The sequence below is a fragment of the Durio zibethinus genome, chromosome 23 (assembly GCF_047325235.1).
Source record: "Durio zibethinus cultivar Kanyao isolate XHJ-2024 chromosome 23, ASM4732523v1, whole genome shotgun sequence".
NCBI lineage: Eukaryota > Viridiplantae > Streptophyta > Magnoliopsida > Malvales > Malvaceae > Durio > Durio zibethinus.
In genome coordinates, this window is record NC_143184.1 from 10,813,593 (window position 1) to 10,829,473 (window position 15,881).

Below are 15,881 nucleotides of genomic sequence, written 5' to 3' on the forward strand. Positions count from 1 at the left end.
AAATCTATAATTATATGTTTTTTTCAATTTTTTTTTATAATAAAAAATTATAAAAATTAAGATTTAAATTTTATATTTATTGATGTTATCTCGAAAAGATACTAAATGAATCAATTACGCTAAACTTCAAATTTATATTTTCTTCAATTTGATATTGATTTTTTTGGCTAAATTCTTGTTAATCTTAACAAACAAGGGTTAAACAATTGCATCATTTTGGTGAAAATGGGAATAATTAATTTCATATTCTTACTAGAGAGGCCGAAATACTTTTACCAACTATTTCTAAATTGACCAATATTATGTTGTTTAGTGGCTCAATACCTACATTGTTTTCTATCACAATCTCCCTCATATTTTGCTTATGGAATTGCTGTCATCTATCACTAAAACACCAATTAGATACAGTCCAAATAATGCTGAACTATCGATGCTGTTGATGAATAACACAAATCTGCTGTTAATCTTTATTTTAATTAATATAGCAGAAATGCAAATCTTTTTCCAACTTGTAAAAATGTGAAGCAAATTGCACATTTGCAGTATATAAAAATCCTGGAAACATCAAAAGGCGTTGTAATAATCTGAACAACCCTAAGTCCCTGGATGATCAATTATTTCCAGAGAAGTGAAACAGACATGTACATTCACCCAACAGTACATTTGATTCATAAAAACATAAAAAAACAAAGCACCCAAAAAAAAAAAAAAACTAAATGTACTTTAGATCATGGAGGTGGATGTTGGTAGACAGATTGTACTTTAGTTTCCAACAAAGAAACATATCTATCAAGAACTGAAATCACAGCTTCAAACTCGGTGACTTGCTGTTCTATCGCATCGATCTGTTGAACATACTCATCAAAGTTCCCACTCTTGTTTTTCAACTGTTCAACGAATACCCTTAACCCAGATGCCACATCCCCAAATCCTTTATATTCCTCTGCCACCCTCAAATTCATCTTCTCCAATAGCTCCAAAATATTGTTAGTTCCCTGCAAAAACGATGGGTAAACAAAAAATGGGCAACCCTCAAAAGGATATAAAATTAACCCATACATGTCAATTTAGTGAATTAATTGGAGTTTTGTAGAGAAAATGTAGATGGGATTTCTTTTTTGTTGGGAGTTATTGGGTTCGGGGATACCTGAAGTTCGGATTTGACCATGGAGGAGAGGCTGGTGAAGAGATCGTTGAGCGACTCGGCAAGCTCGTCTTGGACCTCTGGATCTTTATCAGCCATCGCTGGACCCAATTTTTTGTGTTTCTTTTCTTCAACGATGGGATGAAATTGGTTGTTAAAGGAAGTAAAAACATATTAACTATATTAATGGACCAAACCCAATGGGTTGGCTTGGGTTGGGCAATTAGCTTGGGTTGCCTTTTCAAAGTAAAGTCCTTACTCATTTTGGTCCAAGTCCAACTATTTAGATATTTTTTAATATTTTAACTGATAATTTTTTTTATTTTTTTTAATATTTAAAATAAATAAATTATCCAATTCTTTAAATCAAGATAAAATATGTTATACCGAAAAATTTTAAAAAAAATAATTATAAATTATACATTTAAGATGACATCAATAAACGACCATCAATATAATTTGAATTCAAAATGTTTTCATAAAAAAAAAAAATTTTAATCAATTGAATCAATCATTTATTAATGATAATTTCTTTTAATTATTTCATCGAGCTAGAGCCCTCGCAACATTATACTATTTCATTTTTTTGTTTTGTCTAATTATTTTATTTAAGGTTGAACGTTAGTAAGTGGAAACCATTTAACCTGACAAAAATCGTTTGCATTTGGTAAATTTGAATTGATTTAATCAATTTCAAGTATATGACAGTTTCACTCTCGACTTTAATAATTTTCTTATCAATTGTCAATGTTAAATTTTGAAATTTGATCGAAAAACTAAATTACCCTAATTAATTAATAAGATATATTATTAATATCTTTTAATCTTTTGCTTTTTTACCCATTTTACCAAATGCAACCCTAGCCCCAAATTTTTCCCTCTCATTTGCTTTGTTTTTTGCAGCCTTGCCTTCACCGTCACACCCATATCACCTCACGTACCTCTCGACTCCTCTCACGGTCAGCACTTTGTTGCAATTAACATCCAATCACCCCACCAGTGACCACTGATCAAGCCCACCACCAGCCATCCTTTGGCCTTCTCCCTTAGAGTTGGGACTGTTTCTTTAAATTACAACTTAGCAAGTTACTAACGGACTCCACCACCATAGACGGACAATGATTTTATTTTCTTCTTTAATGGCTCCTCCAGCAAGTTTGGCACTAGTGAAGGTTACTCACCATCAAAGGCAAAGGCGGATCCTAATACAACCTAGAGGGGGGCCTTGGCTCCTCCAAAATTTTAGAATCTTCAAGTAACATTAAAGTTACGTTTAACGCGTAAGATAATAGATATAATAAAATAATAATTTTTATTATGTTTAATTTATATCTTAAATAAAATTATAAAAAAAATAATCATATTTTTGACATAAAGATTAATCATGTTTTTAGTATAAAATGATTCAATTATCCTCAAACGAAAAAGATTATTTTTAATTTATAAAATTAAATTTACATATTTAATTATACCGCTTAAAAATTATATCAATAATTTAAATTATATAATTTTTAAATAAAAATAATTTTAAAAAATAAATAAATTATTTTATTTTAATTTTATATCAAATATAAAATAAAATGATATTATTTAATCTAATCTCATATCTAATATTATCCTATTTTATTTTATCATAATCTTATATACCTAACACATTTTAGATGTCTATGAATAGAATTAATGAATCTAAAAGCTCTTGCTCCCATTGCAAATGTCTAATGCTCGATCGGCTTGGTTAAACCACTTAATGATATTCAACTAAAAATATTTTGAACTTCAAGTGGCAGAGGCATGCAAAAGACCAGTAAAACAGGTCTCCTAGAGGTTTTTCTTGGGCAGTTGAAACCTGATAATTCATGAATGTGTGTAGTGTAAAATAACTCATGTATTTCTATTTTGTTTTAAGTTAATTTAACAAATAATTTATTTATGTTTTTATTGTTTAAATCGTTCACAATTTCAAATAAAATTATTTATTTGATGTGTTATGTTTGTTTGTACATTTGCTTATGAATTAATAAAATTTATAATTTTGTAAATTATTTTTAGTATATTTCTTTCATATATGTATATATTTATATTAATAATATAATGAAAAACATTTGAAAAAAAAAAGATGTAATATAATATTAATTGATTCATTTAAAATCAAATGTCAAGATTTATCACTGATCAAAGGTCAGTGAGCCAAACTGCATAACTTTTAATTTTGTTGCATTATTTGTTTTATTTCTTCAAAATCGTATATATTTTACAATTTTTTTTATATAGTGGTTCTTTATCTTTAACTTTAAATGGTATGATGTTGCATAATTAGTTATTGGCTTACTTAATTAGGTGTCTTTTTTTTTTGTCAGAAGAGCATGGAGTTCATGGATGTTTGAGGTTTTGTTCTGTTTTTTTTTTAAAAAAAAATTACACCACATTTTGGTCACTATAGTTAAGGATATGAAGCTGCTGCCCAGATGGGTTGCACCTTTGCTTGCCTAATCCCCAACGTTTAAATGTAATTCCAGAACGACTTAATCTTTGATTTCTTTGACTCTATACTGAGAGTTTGTTCTGCTTATTGGTGAATTTTGTTTACTGAGGGTTTGTTTCTACTAGTAAACTAATTATGCATATAAGTTGTGAACAGAAAATGTAAAATCGATGGCCTAGGTGTTTCGCTCAGTGTTTGCTGAGTTTAACAGTCAAAAGAGCAGCAAATACAATCAGGTCAACTCCAGGAACTACCCCCAAAATTTTCAAGGTTTGCAGGCAAGTTCATAAGCCAGAATCAACTATGGTGCGTGTCAAGTTAAACCCAGATCCATGGAAAGAAGCTACTCCAATTTTATTGACCTTATTACCGTTAGAGGCCTAGGACATAATATTGGCCGAATAACGTTAAAATACCCACAAAAATCTAGATAGCTCAGTGCAGCCAATATACTATGCTTGCAATTTCACAACTTGATTTAATGTTTATACAACATGATTTAAAATCAAACAAGAAAGGTACAATACTGCATACAGAGGGGATGATACATAAAACTCCATACACTTGCCTGACAATCTAACTTTTATACATAGGAAGAAAACTTCACCTTATTAAATACCTTATCAAACCTCCTTCGAAAACCCAGATTTTCGAATTAGACCTCAAATTATTCTATATTCAAGGAAAATATGACCATAAATGTCTTCTCCTGCAATCAAGGGAACAGCCAGATGGATCATGCCCTGGGCCCTCCTTCTGAATTCTTCTTAAACAGCGCGTAGGCATCGCTATATATGGCCACCACGTTTGAGAATACAGCAAGGAAAATCATAAAAAGAGCTAAGATCTTGTCCTTCTTAGTTGCTATAAAGTGGTGATCCCTGAAATGCCAATGGAAAATGATTTAATGTTAAATCTATGATTAGTATTGAACTAAAAATTAATAGATTATAGTCAGCTCATAAGTCCAAAGAAAACAATCAAGAAAACTATTAAACTAAACAATATTAAGCAAATGACAAGAAGCATTTCACTTACAATTCTTTTACTACGATCCTACAATTGCCTAATCACAATCAATAATTACATAGAGTCCATCATTTATAAGTGTTGACTCCACATAATATTTTGATGGACCCTACATGATTCTAAATTTTGATTGGTTAATTGTAGTACAATTATTGTAAGTGATATGCTCCCGCAGGGCAGATAAGGCAAATGCAACAATTCTCAATAACATCACTTTAGAGCCAAAGATGAACCTAAGAGGGTGCCTTTTTTTTATAAGTACAATCAGCAATACCAATAGTTAGAATCAAGAGAGCCTAGCAGTGGCAACATCTCATGATTCTTGACAATTGACAATAATACCCAACTTTTCGGGATGTTGGACATTAAAAGCATGTCTCACAAGTTCTAAATGCAAATCGAGTTGCAGTTTAACCTTAACATTTCTGAGTCACCAAGTGCATTAGCCCTTGCCATAGCATATAAATATTTAGGCTCATTGATAGTCTACTGCAATGTATGTATCTAATTGAATTGAAAGATCAAAAACTCACCTAAGAGTAATAGCAGCAGGAAAAATGAACCCTAGGCAAACTGCAGCAGTTGCTCCAGTGAATTGGAAAGCATCCCAGATGCTGGGTATGAAATTTGCACCCAAGAAGATAACTGTGATGAGCCCAACGGTAATAAAAGCAAACCTCATATTAGACAGAGCTAAAGGCCTTGCAGAAGGGAAGAGGAGGCCATCAATGTTGAGTCGCAGTGGATAGAAGACAATTGGAAATACAAGCATGAGGTGAGCAGCATAGCTAACACGGACAGCATCATTAAGCAGGGAGCTGTAGGGAATGCCAAGGTCAGTATCAAAGTTGGCAAGCACATCATCCAATGTTGCATCACCAAATAGAAGGAATCCAAAAAAGCTTGTCATTATGTAAACAGTTGAGCATAAAGCAAGTGTTGTTCGCACAACTGGTTTTATCAGGGTAGAGTCTTCCAGTTCATTATCTATGCTGTGAACTGCAAATTTAAGCACAAAAGAATGTTAGCCATTCTTCTTATCCCGCACCAATGTAAAACCTGAAAAGCACATTACTTAAAGCAAGAGACTAGTTGCTGAATCAACTTGTATACCATTGTAATGGCAGATAAATGCAGTGACTACAACAGGTACTACGGTGAAGAGTTTCCAGAATGAGGTCAAATCAGTGACATCAGGTAGCAATCTAGGCATCATTATAGTTCCACTAATCAACTTGACAACTGCTATTCCCACAGTAATGACAAGAAACACAACTGCCAGAGCAACTGATAAGGCAGATGTAAATCTCAAGGAATCTGCAATCATGAGAAGGCATAACTGCTCGTTAGTCACAACTAAAAAATAAGCATGCAATACAAACTATCCAACTTATATTTATACAGATATAAAAGTATGGGGTTCTGATAGTTCATATGCTTTAGTAAAGTGTAACGATGAGCAAAAGAGTGCTGCTAAAATCTATATGACACATATTTATACAGGTATAAAAGTATGAGGTTCTGATAGTTCATATGCTATAGTAAAGTGTAAAGATGAGCAAAAAAGTGGTGCTAAATCTATATGACACACATACAGTAAACACTTAAATAGCATTTGGATCAACTGCATTTGAAAATGGATATTTTCTAAAAAGGATACAAACAAAATGAAATCTGATTCAGAAACCTTGATACCAAAAGTAAAAGAAAGAAACATAGTATGCTTGGATTACATTCTTCTGGGAATCGATATCATATTTGAAATTCTCAACAAGGTAATTGGATTTTTACAGAGCTATTGTAAAATACCAAAATGATTGCTTCAATCATGTTTAAATCAAGTCAACATATTAAGATATAATGATCTATTTAGAACAACCAAAACGATTAAATAAAATTCAATAAAGCTAGAACAACCAAAACACTAACCAATCCGTTTAAAACATGCCAATGGAGAGAAGATGCCCAGTGTTGTGACAACAAGAACAAAGGTACGCCCATTCCACCAGTGTTCTCCGAACCACCCTTCAAGGACACCAGCATGGTGAACTCCACTTGATGATGTTCCAGAAAGCACATCACCTTCAAGAAACAACAAACCATCATAAGTTCATAAGCAGATTTACACATTTCCATAAGATCAGGCAAGGGAAATCTAGTACATAAATAAGTCGAAAAGAAAGGCAACCAAAGCACATGTTGAAAACACAATTGAATATCAAAGAACAACTAGATATGCAATTACGTTGTATGAAATTAAGTCATACCAATAATAATCATGTACACAATGAGAACACCAATGTTGTTGACTAAAACGCAGATTTGCAAAAAGATTCTTCCATACTTTCCAAATGCATCTCCCACAAGACCTCCATAAGAGGTTGTTTTTCCAGCCCTACTAAACCTAAGCATGAACTCAATTGAGGCATCAGTTAAGAATGCCATAAAGATTATCATAGCAATCCCAACAATCAGTCCCAGAACTTTCATTGTAGCAGGCAAGGCCATGATCCCAGCACCAACAATTGTTGTTGACAAGTTAAACACTGCCCCAGTAAAAGAAGCTCCATTAAATTCGTCATAACCAGCATCTTCATCTTGTCGTTTAGGCAACAAGGGAGCTTTCTCATCAACAACATGTTTGCTCTTCCTTGACTTCCTCTCCTTGTTCAGTGTTATATCCCCAATTGTCATCTTTTAAATCACCTAAAACTCTCAAAGATTCAACTTTATACAGAAAATCTAACCACCATACAGGCTAAAAGCCGCCTTGAGCACACTCCAAGAAATCTGTTCACATTAAAAGTAAAAAATTTTAGTTGTCAAAAATTAATTCCTTGATAAAAAATTAAAAAAAAAAACTTCTTAGTAGTCCTAACCTGTATCAGAATCCAAATTTTGCATCTTTTTGAGGTTGAAAAAGAGAGAAGATTATATTTTTTCCAACCAAAGGTAGACCTTTTCCAAATAGATTACCAAAACAACAGACAAATGAATTTAATATACAGAGATTTTTACAATTAATAGAATATTTATATAATCTACAACTAAAAGGTTGGGTCTTTGATATCAAAAGCCAAGAAAAGAAACGAACCCAAATTTCCAATCACCAAAACCTTAAAAACGCAATTTGTATTTCGTTGAATTGAATCTAAGCACCAAAGGAACAATGGAAGCCTAACCCAGAAAAGAAAAACCAAATTTGACCAAACCAAGAAAGAGAAACAATCAAAATATATAAGCTTTGAAAATGACGAAATGAGAGAGACGCATCAACCAGAAAGCTAAGAAAAGAGTGCTTTTATGGCTCCTCTCAAGTCATCATGTGTAGCCTTAATTTATAAAGGAGGCAAAGAAGAGAAAAACTACACGGCAAAATGTTGTATTTTTGACAAATAATTAAACCAGGAATATAAAATTAGAAAGTTTATGGCAAGAAAATTGAAAAATTTTAAGGAATTTATTCAGGATATCAATTTTATCTATACTCAATATGAAATTTGATATTTTATTCGAATATGGATAAGAATTGACATTACATTATAAGTATAAAGATAAAGATGTATATGATTTTAAAATTTTATTAGATATAAAGATAAGAATAGATAATAAAGCACTTATCTCGTATTTATATTTTTTATATATTTAGTAAATAATTTTTTTATTAAATAATATAAATAATTATTTTAAATTAATTAAAATTAATATATTTTATTGAAAAAAAATATGTTAATATAAAATTATCTAAATATATAAGATAAAACTAAAAAATATGTTAAAAATAAATTTTAGTTTTTATTTCTTAAAAAAATTACTGATACGAAAATTATTTATATTTATTAAATATTTGTAAGAATAAAAATAAAAATAAATTTAAAATATTTATTGAATATAAATATAAAAAAATATATAATATAAAATTTAGAAATAAAAATGAGAAATGTTATATTTTACCTATATTTTATTCGTTAACATTCCTAGAATATACACTGTTTATTAAAAATGAAAATGATTTTTCATAGTTTTATGTTTTAACACAAGCAAGGACAACCAACAATGTCTATGTCATGCTACGAGCCCTAAACTTTTATTTTTCTGTTTTGTCATGATGAGGAGAAAGGAAATAACATGAAAATTATTTTTCGAAAAGCTTTTTAATTTTCAAGTTTTCAACAAAAAGGCATTAAATTTTCCCGACAGAAATTAAATTGACGCATGAAAATATGGCGGCACGGGAGATTTTGTTTGCTATTGCATCTTTGCTACACTGGATTGGTCCACTTGCCTGAATATAAGTGACTGTGGTCCTTTTTAAAAGCAAAGAAAATGTTTAAATTATTGGCGGGACAAAGATGAATTAATGCCATCCTGTCATATGATTTTCTTGCTTTACAAAATATTTTCATTATTTTTTTTTACTTTACAATCGTTTGGTAACATTTTTTGTTTTTTGTTATTATTTTTAATTTTTTTTAAAATTAAAAACAAAAATATATTTGATAGGTTATTTTATTTTTTTATTTTTGACAACTAAGAATAAAATTTTGAAAAATTTTAAAAATTATTAAAACAAAAAATAATATTTTTAGTTTTTTGAAAACAAATTAGAACTCCTATCATATGGAACTATTTACAAAAATTACAATCAAATCTTATTGTAACGTTATAATTATTATATTAATAAAATAATATTTTTATTATAGAAATATTATATTAATAAATATTATTATATTTTATTAATAAATAGAATTATATTTATTATATAAATATTATAAATATTATATTTATTATATAAAAAATATTATATTAATAAATAAAAATATTATATTAATAAATAATATATTATAATATTATTTTAAAATATTTTATAATTTATTATTTATTAAAATAAATAATATTGTATTAAAAATAATATATTAATAAATAATATTATATTAATAAATAAAATATTAATAAATATTATTATATTAATTTTATTGTATTATTAATAATAAATAGAGCCTAAAAACTTTAACCATTTTTTAATGTTTTTATTTTCAAATTTTGAAATAAAAATATTCTATCCAAACATATTTTTAAATTCAATAAATTAAAAACAAAAAAAAAAACATAAAATATAAAATACACAACAATAACAAACGATCATTTTTCTTTATTTGGTAAATAAAAAATTTTACTTTTCAACTTATAATATCCTTGCCTCAAAATATTTTCCTCATTCTTTTTTTTTTGGTCTTTAAAAGTCATTTTAAGTGCTTCTCAAATGTCATCAATCCAACAACACAGTAACACCTAACTACACACATCAGGACAAGCTCATGTAGAGTACACCAAAGTACGACTGATTCTCATCCCGATCCAATCATTCCAATACGCTTAATGAGAAGCTGGTAAAACATCCTTTCAAGGACTCCAGCTAAAGAAGATGGGATATACCTGGTCCAACCAGTACTACGCATCCCCTTCCTAGTTTGGGTTGCAACCCAATCCGCAACCATATTAGCATTTCTTCTGATTAATTCGATTTTCCTCGTAGGAATCCCGTTGAGCAGACTCAGAATGCCATCCACTATTGGTTTGATCCTCCAGTCCATAACTTTCTTTTTTTCCCAGGATAATTGAATGGATTTCCTTTGAGTCAATTTCCGGTATTACTTTCTGATATTCTTGGTTTTCCGCCAGATTCACCCCTTCCTTAATTGCCATTGCCTCAGCCAGCTCTGCTTTTTCAGCTTTAAACTTCTAGTTTGTGCCATCCAATACTCTACCTTCATGATTTCTCACCACTACTCCAGTGCCAGCCTCCTCCTTCTTCATATCAAATGAGCCATCGCAGAGGTTTTTCCTGCTGTTTACATCTGTCGATTATTCAATCTTTTCAGCCCCTCCCTGGACAGCAACCATTCATTAACAGCATTGTTAATCCTCTAAATAGCATGGCTTCCATCTACCTCCTTTTTTCCAAGAACACATTCACATCTTATTTTCCATATATCAACAAGAATATGCAATCCAAACCATCTTCTCCAGTTGATTTGCCTTTCTGAGGTCATTGCAAATTTCCATAAGCCATCTATCAAAAGTGGTTATGGAGTCCTCTCATACTTTCAATCACCAACCTGCCTCAAACCAGATACCTCTTGTGCAATTACACAGTAACAGCATATGTTCCGATAATTCTTCCTCCCTTAAGCACAACTGACAAACAGGACTTTGTAACACCCTTCTCCTCCATAAATTAAAGCCAACTGGACTGCTTGACAACAAATTTTCCTTACCTATTATTTCGGCCACTTTCTCAGGAAATTGAGAATCATACAAGTTTGGATGACTCTAACTTCTTTACACTTAGACTAAGAATCCAAAGGATCATTCCATATAGAAACACTCTTTCCATCCATAAATATTTTCCTCATTGTTTAATATAATTTTTTAAAAGAAAGTTTAATCTCTTCTATACTAAGTTTTGTCTTTTTTTTTTTTCAAACTTTTAACTTAACAGCTGTTATTTTTAAAAAATATTTGGAGGTCTAATATTTGAATTTCTTCTGAGAAATGCTAGAATATATAAACTTCTGCAAATTAAAACTGCACACACTTTTCTTAAAAAAATCATTGTTTTCAAAATACTCCTCATAAACTCAATAAAATTGATATAGCCTAGCTTACCACTGGCAAATTAAAACTGACATATCATTTAGGATGGAAAGTGACCATTGAAAAGAATTCCTTTCACCCATACCATTGGCAGCTTGTCATGATGCAGAAAGCTACAATAACATTCCATAAGGTCTCACGAAAATGGATAAACTAATATTGCACAATGAATGACTATTAACAAAAATGGGTTGTAAAATAAGGCCTGTTTTTTGGATTGCAAATGAATAAAGTTTATCACTAAGAACAATTTTGAAGAGATATAGAAATTACCGTCTAAAGAATACAATGCTTGAATACAAAACTTAAGAAATTCATCGTTCGAGAAAATTTACTTAAGAGATACCGAATTTCAAAACAATCTTTTAACAAAACTTCAATATACCTAATACAAAGTAATGAGGGAAACTAAATAAGTTTGGAACATTCTTCCAATCATGGAAACAATCAAGGCTACTGTTTTGGATTGTCGAATTTATGGGATTACCTTTAATTTTATTCTGTTGAAATAATACCTAAAATTATGAAACTTGCATATTAGTATAATAAATTGCGGTATGAACACAATTAACCAATTACCTTCAATCTTGTCTTATTAAAATTGTGTCTAAAATAGGATTTGCACATAAAATAATATGTTGTAATATGCATACAATTAACCACCTATTTACTCATGCAAATATAATCTTTTTACATTAAAAACATATTTAATATTTGGTGTCTAGGTTTGTCCATAAATCTAACCATATTCCTATCCATTTTCATACTATAAACACAACTTTCTTAATCCAGTTCATATGATTTCTTCATTTGTTTAATAAATTAAAATCAATGATAAACTCTTCTTAATTTTAGATAAATTTTCTTTAATCTCGCTCAAGTTATAAAATGTTAAGTCCACTCCCGTGTCAAGTTACCACCACCATACAGCAACCCCAGCCAAAAATTTCAAACAAGTTCAAAGATTCTACAGGGAATTTAGCCCCAAATTGGTGTAATCTACTTGGCTTCCAATGTTCCCAAGTTTATTAATTTTCCTCATTCTTGTCGTCATTAAGCACTAATGGACATGATTAACTCCACAATTAAAATAAAAGTAACAAGTTTAATACTATTAATCATGTAGATTTTTACGTTGTTTTATAATTAATATGAGGTGCTTGTTGTTCCAACTCTAAAATTGCTGACATCCATGGACAAAGAAGCAATCCAACCCAGGCAACTTATTGATAGGTTCATGGTTCTTTCCTTCAATACCCATTTTTGGATTATTGAGTGACCAAAAAGATTGGTTTAGAATATGAAATTTAATTCAATTATTTTATATAATTATTTTTAATATTATATTTAATAAGTTAGAAATTTTAATTTTAAAATTTGTAATTTTTATTTTCAAATTTTTTTAAAAGTACTTTTTTTTTGGTAATATATATCTTCAAAATTTGCCAAAGATTCTTGGCCAAAAAAAAAATTGCTGAAGAGTTTTTTTTTTTTTTTTTTGGGTGATTCTAAGTGTTATTTTTCACATTGATTTGGTGTATATACGATTTTATATTTATAATGTTTTTTAGAAAAATCAAATTTCAATTGATACAGAAAATAAACTCTTTTTCTTATTGGTTGAATTAAACCCTTATATTAAAAATTTGCTTTTCTTAATAAAAAGTAGTTTATTTTTGAAATCGACGGAAGATTAGAAAATTTTGGGTTGATTTTAATAAAGTTGATAACCTCCTCTTAGGTTAACTAATTAATCTTTCGCACTTTAATTTAATTTAATTTTTTATGGAGAGATGGATGGCAGGTTGTGACTTGTGATAACGGAAGCGGGTGGGTCCATGAACTCATTGGCTCAAGAAAAGTCACATGGAGGAGGACGATGGTCCCCCTGCCTTCACTATCAAAGGAGCTCTTGGGGTTGGATGCAGAGACAGGTCGATGCAGGGGAAGGTTAACTTTGGTGCTTAGGTAAAAGAGTTCAAGAACAAGTTTCGTTGTAGGCTCAAACACGCTCAAATACCTGTGCAATTTTTATGTATGATTTTTCCCTGTAAAATTTAATTTAATGATTTAAGTTCAAAGTTTTAAATTCTAACTAGCAATTGAGATTTCTTATAACAACATGAGTTTGAAAAGAGTTAAAAGGATCAAAAAGAGCTTTTGAATAAAAATTCATAAATCATCCAAATTTTTATTATTTTATTATAATTAATTAATTTGTTATTCATACGATACATAAATTAATTTTAATTATTTATATATTGAAGATATTTGTAAATACATATAATAAAATTAAGATATCAAATCATCATAAAATTAAAATTTTTTATTAAAATTTTAACAAATTTCAAAAATATGAAAAATAATATTTGAAAAGGAATAAAATATCCAAAAGATATGATAAATCATAATGTTAATTACACCAACAAAATATTAAAATAAAAAGTAAAAGTTTCATTATTTGAAATTAACTTTTTTTTAATTTATATATCTTTATCGTGTGCTATCATTTTCAAATACCTACAAATTTATATAATTCTAAAATAAATTTTATTTATTTAAGAAAAACAATAACTTTAAATGTTTAAAGTTTGTTGATAAAAAGTACTTACATATGCATCTATTCTCTCTTAGTAATCGTACAGCCATACTTGGACATAAAAAATTCTATATATTTCAAAAAAGAAAAATGCAAATAAGCATTAGAATAGAGTAATAAAACATCTACCCATCAATTATTCTTTGTATGAGATTGATGTATGTAAAATCGGTGGCATATTATCATTGCACATGATACTGCCTTTTAAGACCTATAAGTAAAATTGACAATCATCATTTTTAGTAGCATTATGAAACATAAAACTTATTTAAGAAATTAAAGTGATTATTGAAAAAACAAATTTAATGTAGATATTTGTAAGTTAAAGATAAGAAATATGTCATCAATACTTAATAAAAGAGAATATTAAATGCATTTGTAAATTGTAACTTTATACTTCACAAAATATGAAGAAAGCATACTAAAAGGTAGAAAAAAAAAGTAGAGAAATATAATTTGTTTTAAGAGTTTTATTAAATTATTTATTCTAATGTGTGATATTTGATCCTTTTGAATTTAAAAATAATCAAATAATAGAAGATTATTATGAAATTTTTAAAAATAAAAAATACATTTGAAAATTTGAAATTTAAAAGGTATATTTAAATAGTAAAAAATTCAACTTTTTTAAAGTAATCAAGAAATCCATTTTAAAGATAATATATGAGTATATTTTAGTTTTTTATATTTAAAAGGGTATATAAATCTAGATCATTAATAATTTTTTTTAAAAAATAATGTATTTTACATTTGAGATTTGTTATTTTTTAAAAAAAGATTTACTTGGGTGTTTTAAAGTTTTGATTTTTTTTTCAGTTAATGTTTCTTTTTTTTATTTCATTAGAAAATTTTGTGATTTGAGTGGATATATGTAATTAAATTAATCTATAAATAATCTAAATATATATATATATATTATTACATTTGGGAATTTTAGATTTGAAAGAATAGATATATATTTAGATTATTAGAAAATAAATAATTGTATGTAATAATATCATGTGTAATCATTCATTATTTTTGGATCAATCAGTAACGTACTATTCCAAATAATATAATCAAATGTTTTTTAGAGTAAATAATGCAGTTAAATGTTACTTTAGATGTTTGTTGATAAAAGATTTCATGCAAAGTAATTATATATTGTCGTAACGGTTTTGGGACCCTCAGACGTAAATTGAGTTTTTAAAATCGAGAAAAATAAAATGGAGTCACCACCAATCTTTGATAGGGTGTGATTGCTCATCCAAAAGTTTATCTTTTCAATAAAACTATAAAAGTGGATTTAAAGTTTATCGAAAAGATGAATTTTGATCTTTGAAAATCAAATTGGGTTCGGGAGTCGATTACATTTGGGAAATGATTAGCACCCCCACAACGCCCATAAATTGGTACCATTTAATTATGCGCTATTTTTTATGTTGGATACAAATAGTTTTAATTTAAAATTTAACACTAATTCCCTTCATTTGAAAAAATAAAATTTTGCTGAAAATTTTTATTTAGAAATATTGAGAAAATCTTTAAGTTAAAGAATTATCTTAAAATACTCCAACATCTAGGCAAAATTTAAAATGACTTTTTCCGCTTAAGATTTAATACAATAATTCTTAAAATGAAATAACAATCTTTATAAAAAATAATTGTTAGTGACTCTCCAACATCTAGGCAGAGCACCAAAAATTATTTCTTTCGAAATGTTATATTTATTTTATTTTATAATATCACAATTTTTTTTAAAAAGTATTATTCTTTTTTTTATTATAAAATATTTTATTATCGAACAGCATATTAAAGAAAGAATAATGCAATCAATTATCGATGATAACATGCTAACGTATGTATGCTAATAAATGTCATTTACAATGAAATGCAATTTAAGAGTTGGATTCTTAAATATAATGAGACCACCCCGACTCTCCAACATCTAGGCAGAGCTTAGGTGCGACTGTTTATATTTAAGATCCCAA

The 15,881-nt window shown here is 28.6% G+C and overlaps 2 protein-coding genes across 2 annotated transcripts; both read right to left on the reverse strand.

Moving 5' to 3' along the window:
- Positions 1 to 545: 545 nt before the first annotated feature.
- BLOS2 (biogenesis of lysosome organelles complex 1 subunit-like protein) lies at positions 546 to 1,306 on the reverse strand. The gene is made up of 2 exons (XM_022914249.2): positions 1,148 to 1,306; positions 546 to 995 (listed from the first exon to the last, which is right to left on the reverse strand). The coding sequence occupies exons 1-2, from the start codon at positions 1,241 to 1,243 to the stop codon at positions 729 to 731; spliced, it is 363 nt and encodes a 120-aa protein (XP_022769984.1). The 5' UTR covers positions 1,244 to 1,306; the 3' UTR covers positions 546 to 728.
- A 2,759-nt stretch (positions 1,307 to 4,065) lies between these two features.
- LOC111314619 (amino acid transporter AVT6A-like) lies at positions 4,066 to 7,966 on the reverse strand. Its single transcript, XM_022916163.2, has 6 exons — positions 7,535 to 7,966; positions 6,923 to 7,445; positions 6,585 to 6,737; positions 5,769 to 5,972; positions 5,189 to 5,654; positions 4,066 to 4,507 (listed from the first exon to the last, which is right to left on the reverse strand). Exons 2-6 carry the CDS (start codon positions 7,347 to 7,349, stop codon positions 4,363 to 4,365), a joined length of 1,395 nt encoding a protein of 464 aa, XP_022771898.2. The 5' UTR covers positions 7,350 to 7,445; positions 7,535 to 7,966; the 3' UTR covers positions 4,066 to 4,362.
- Positions 7,967 to 15,881: the final 7,915 nt, after the last annotated feature.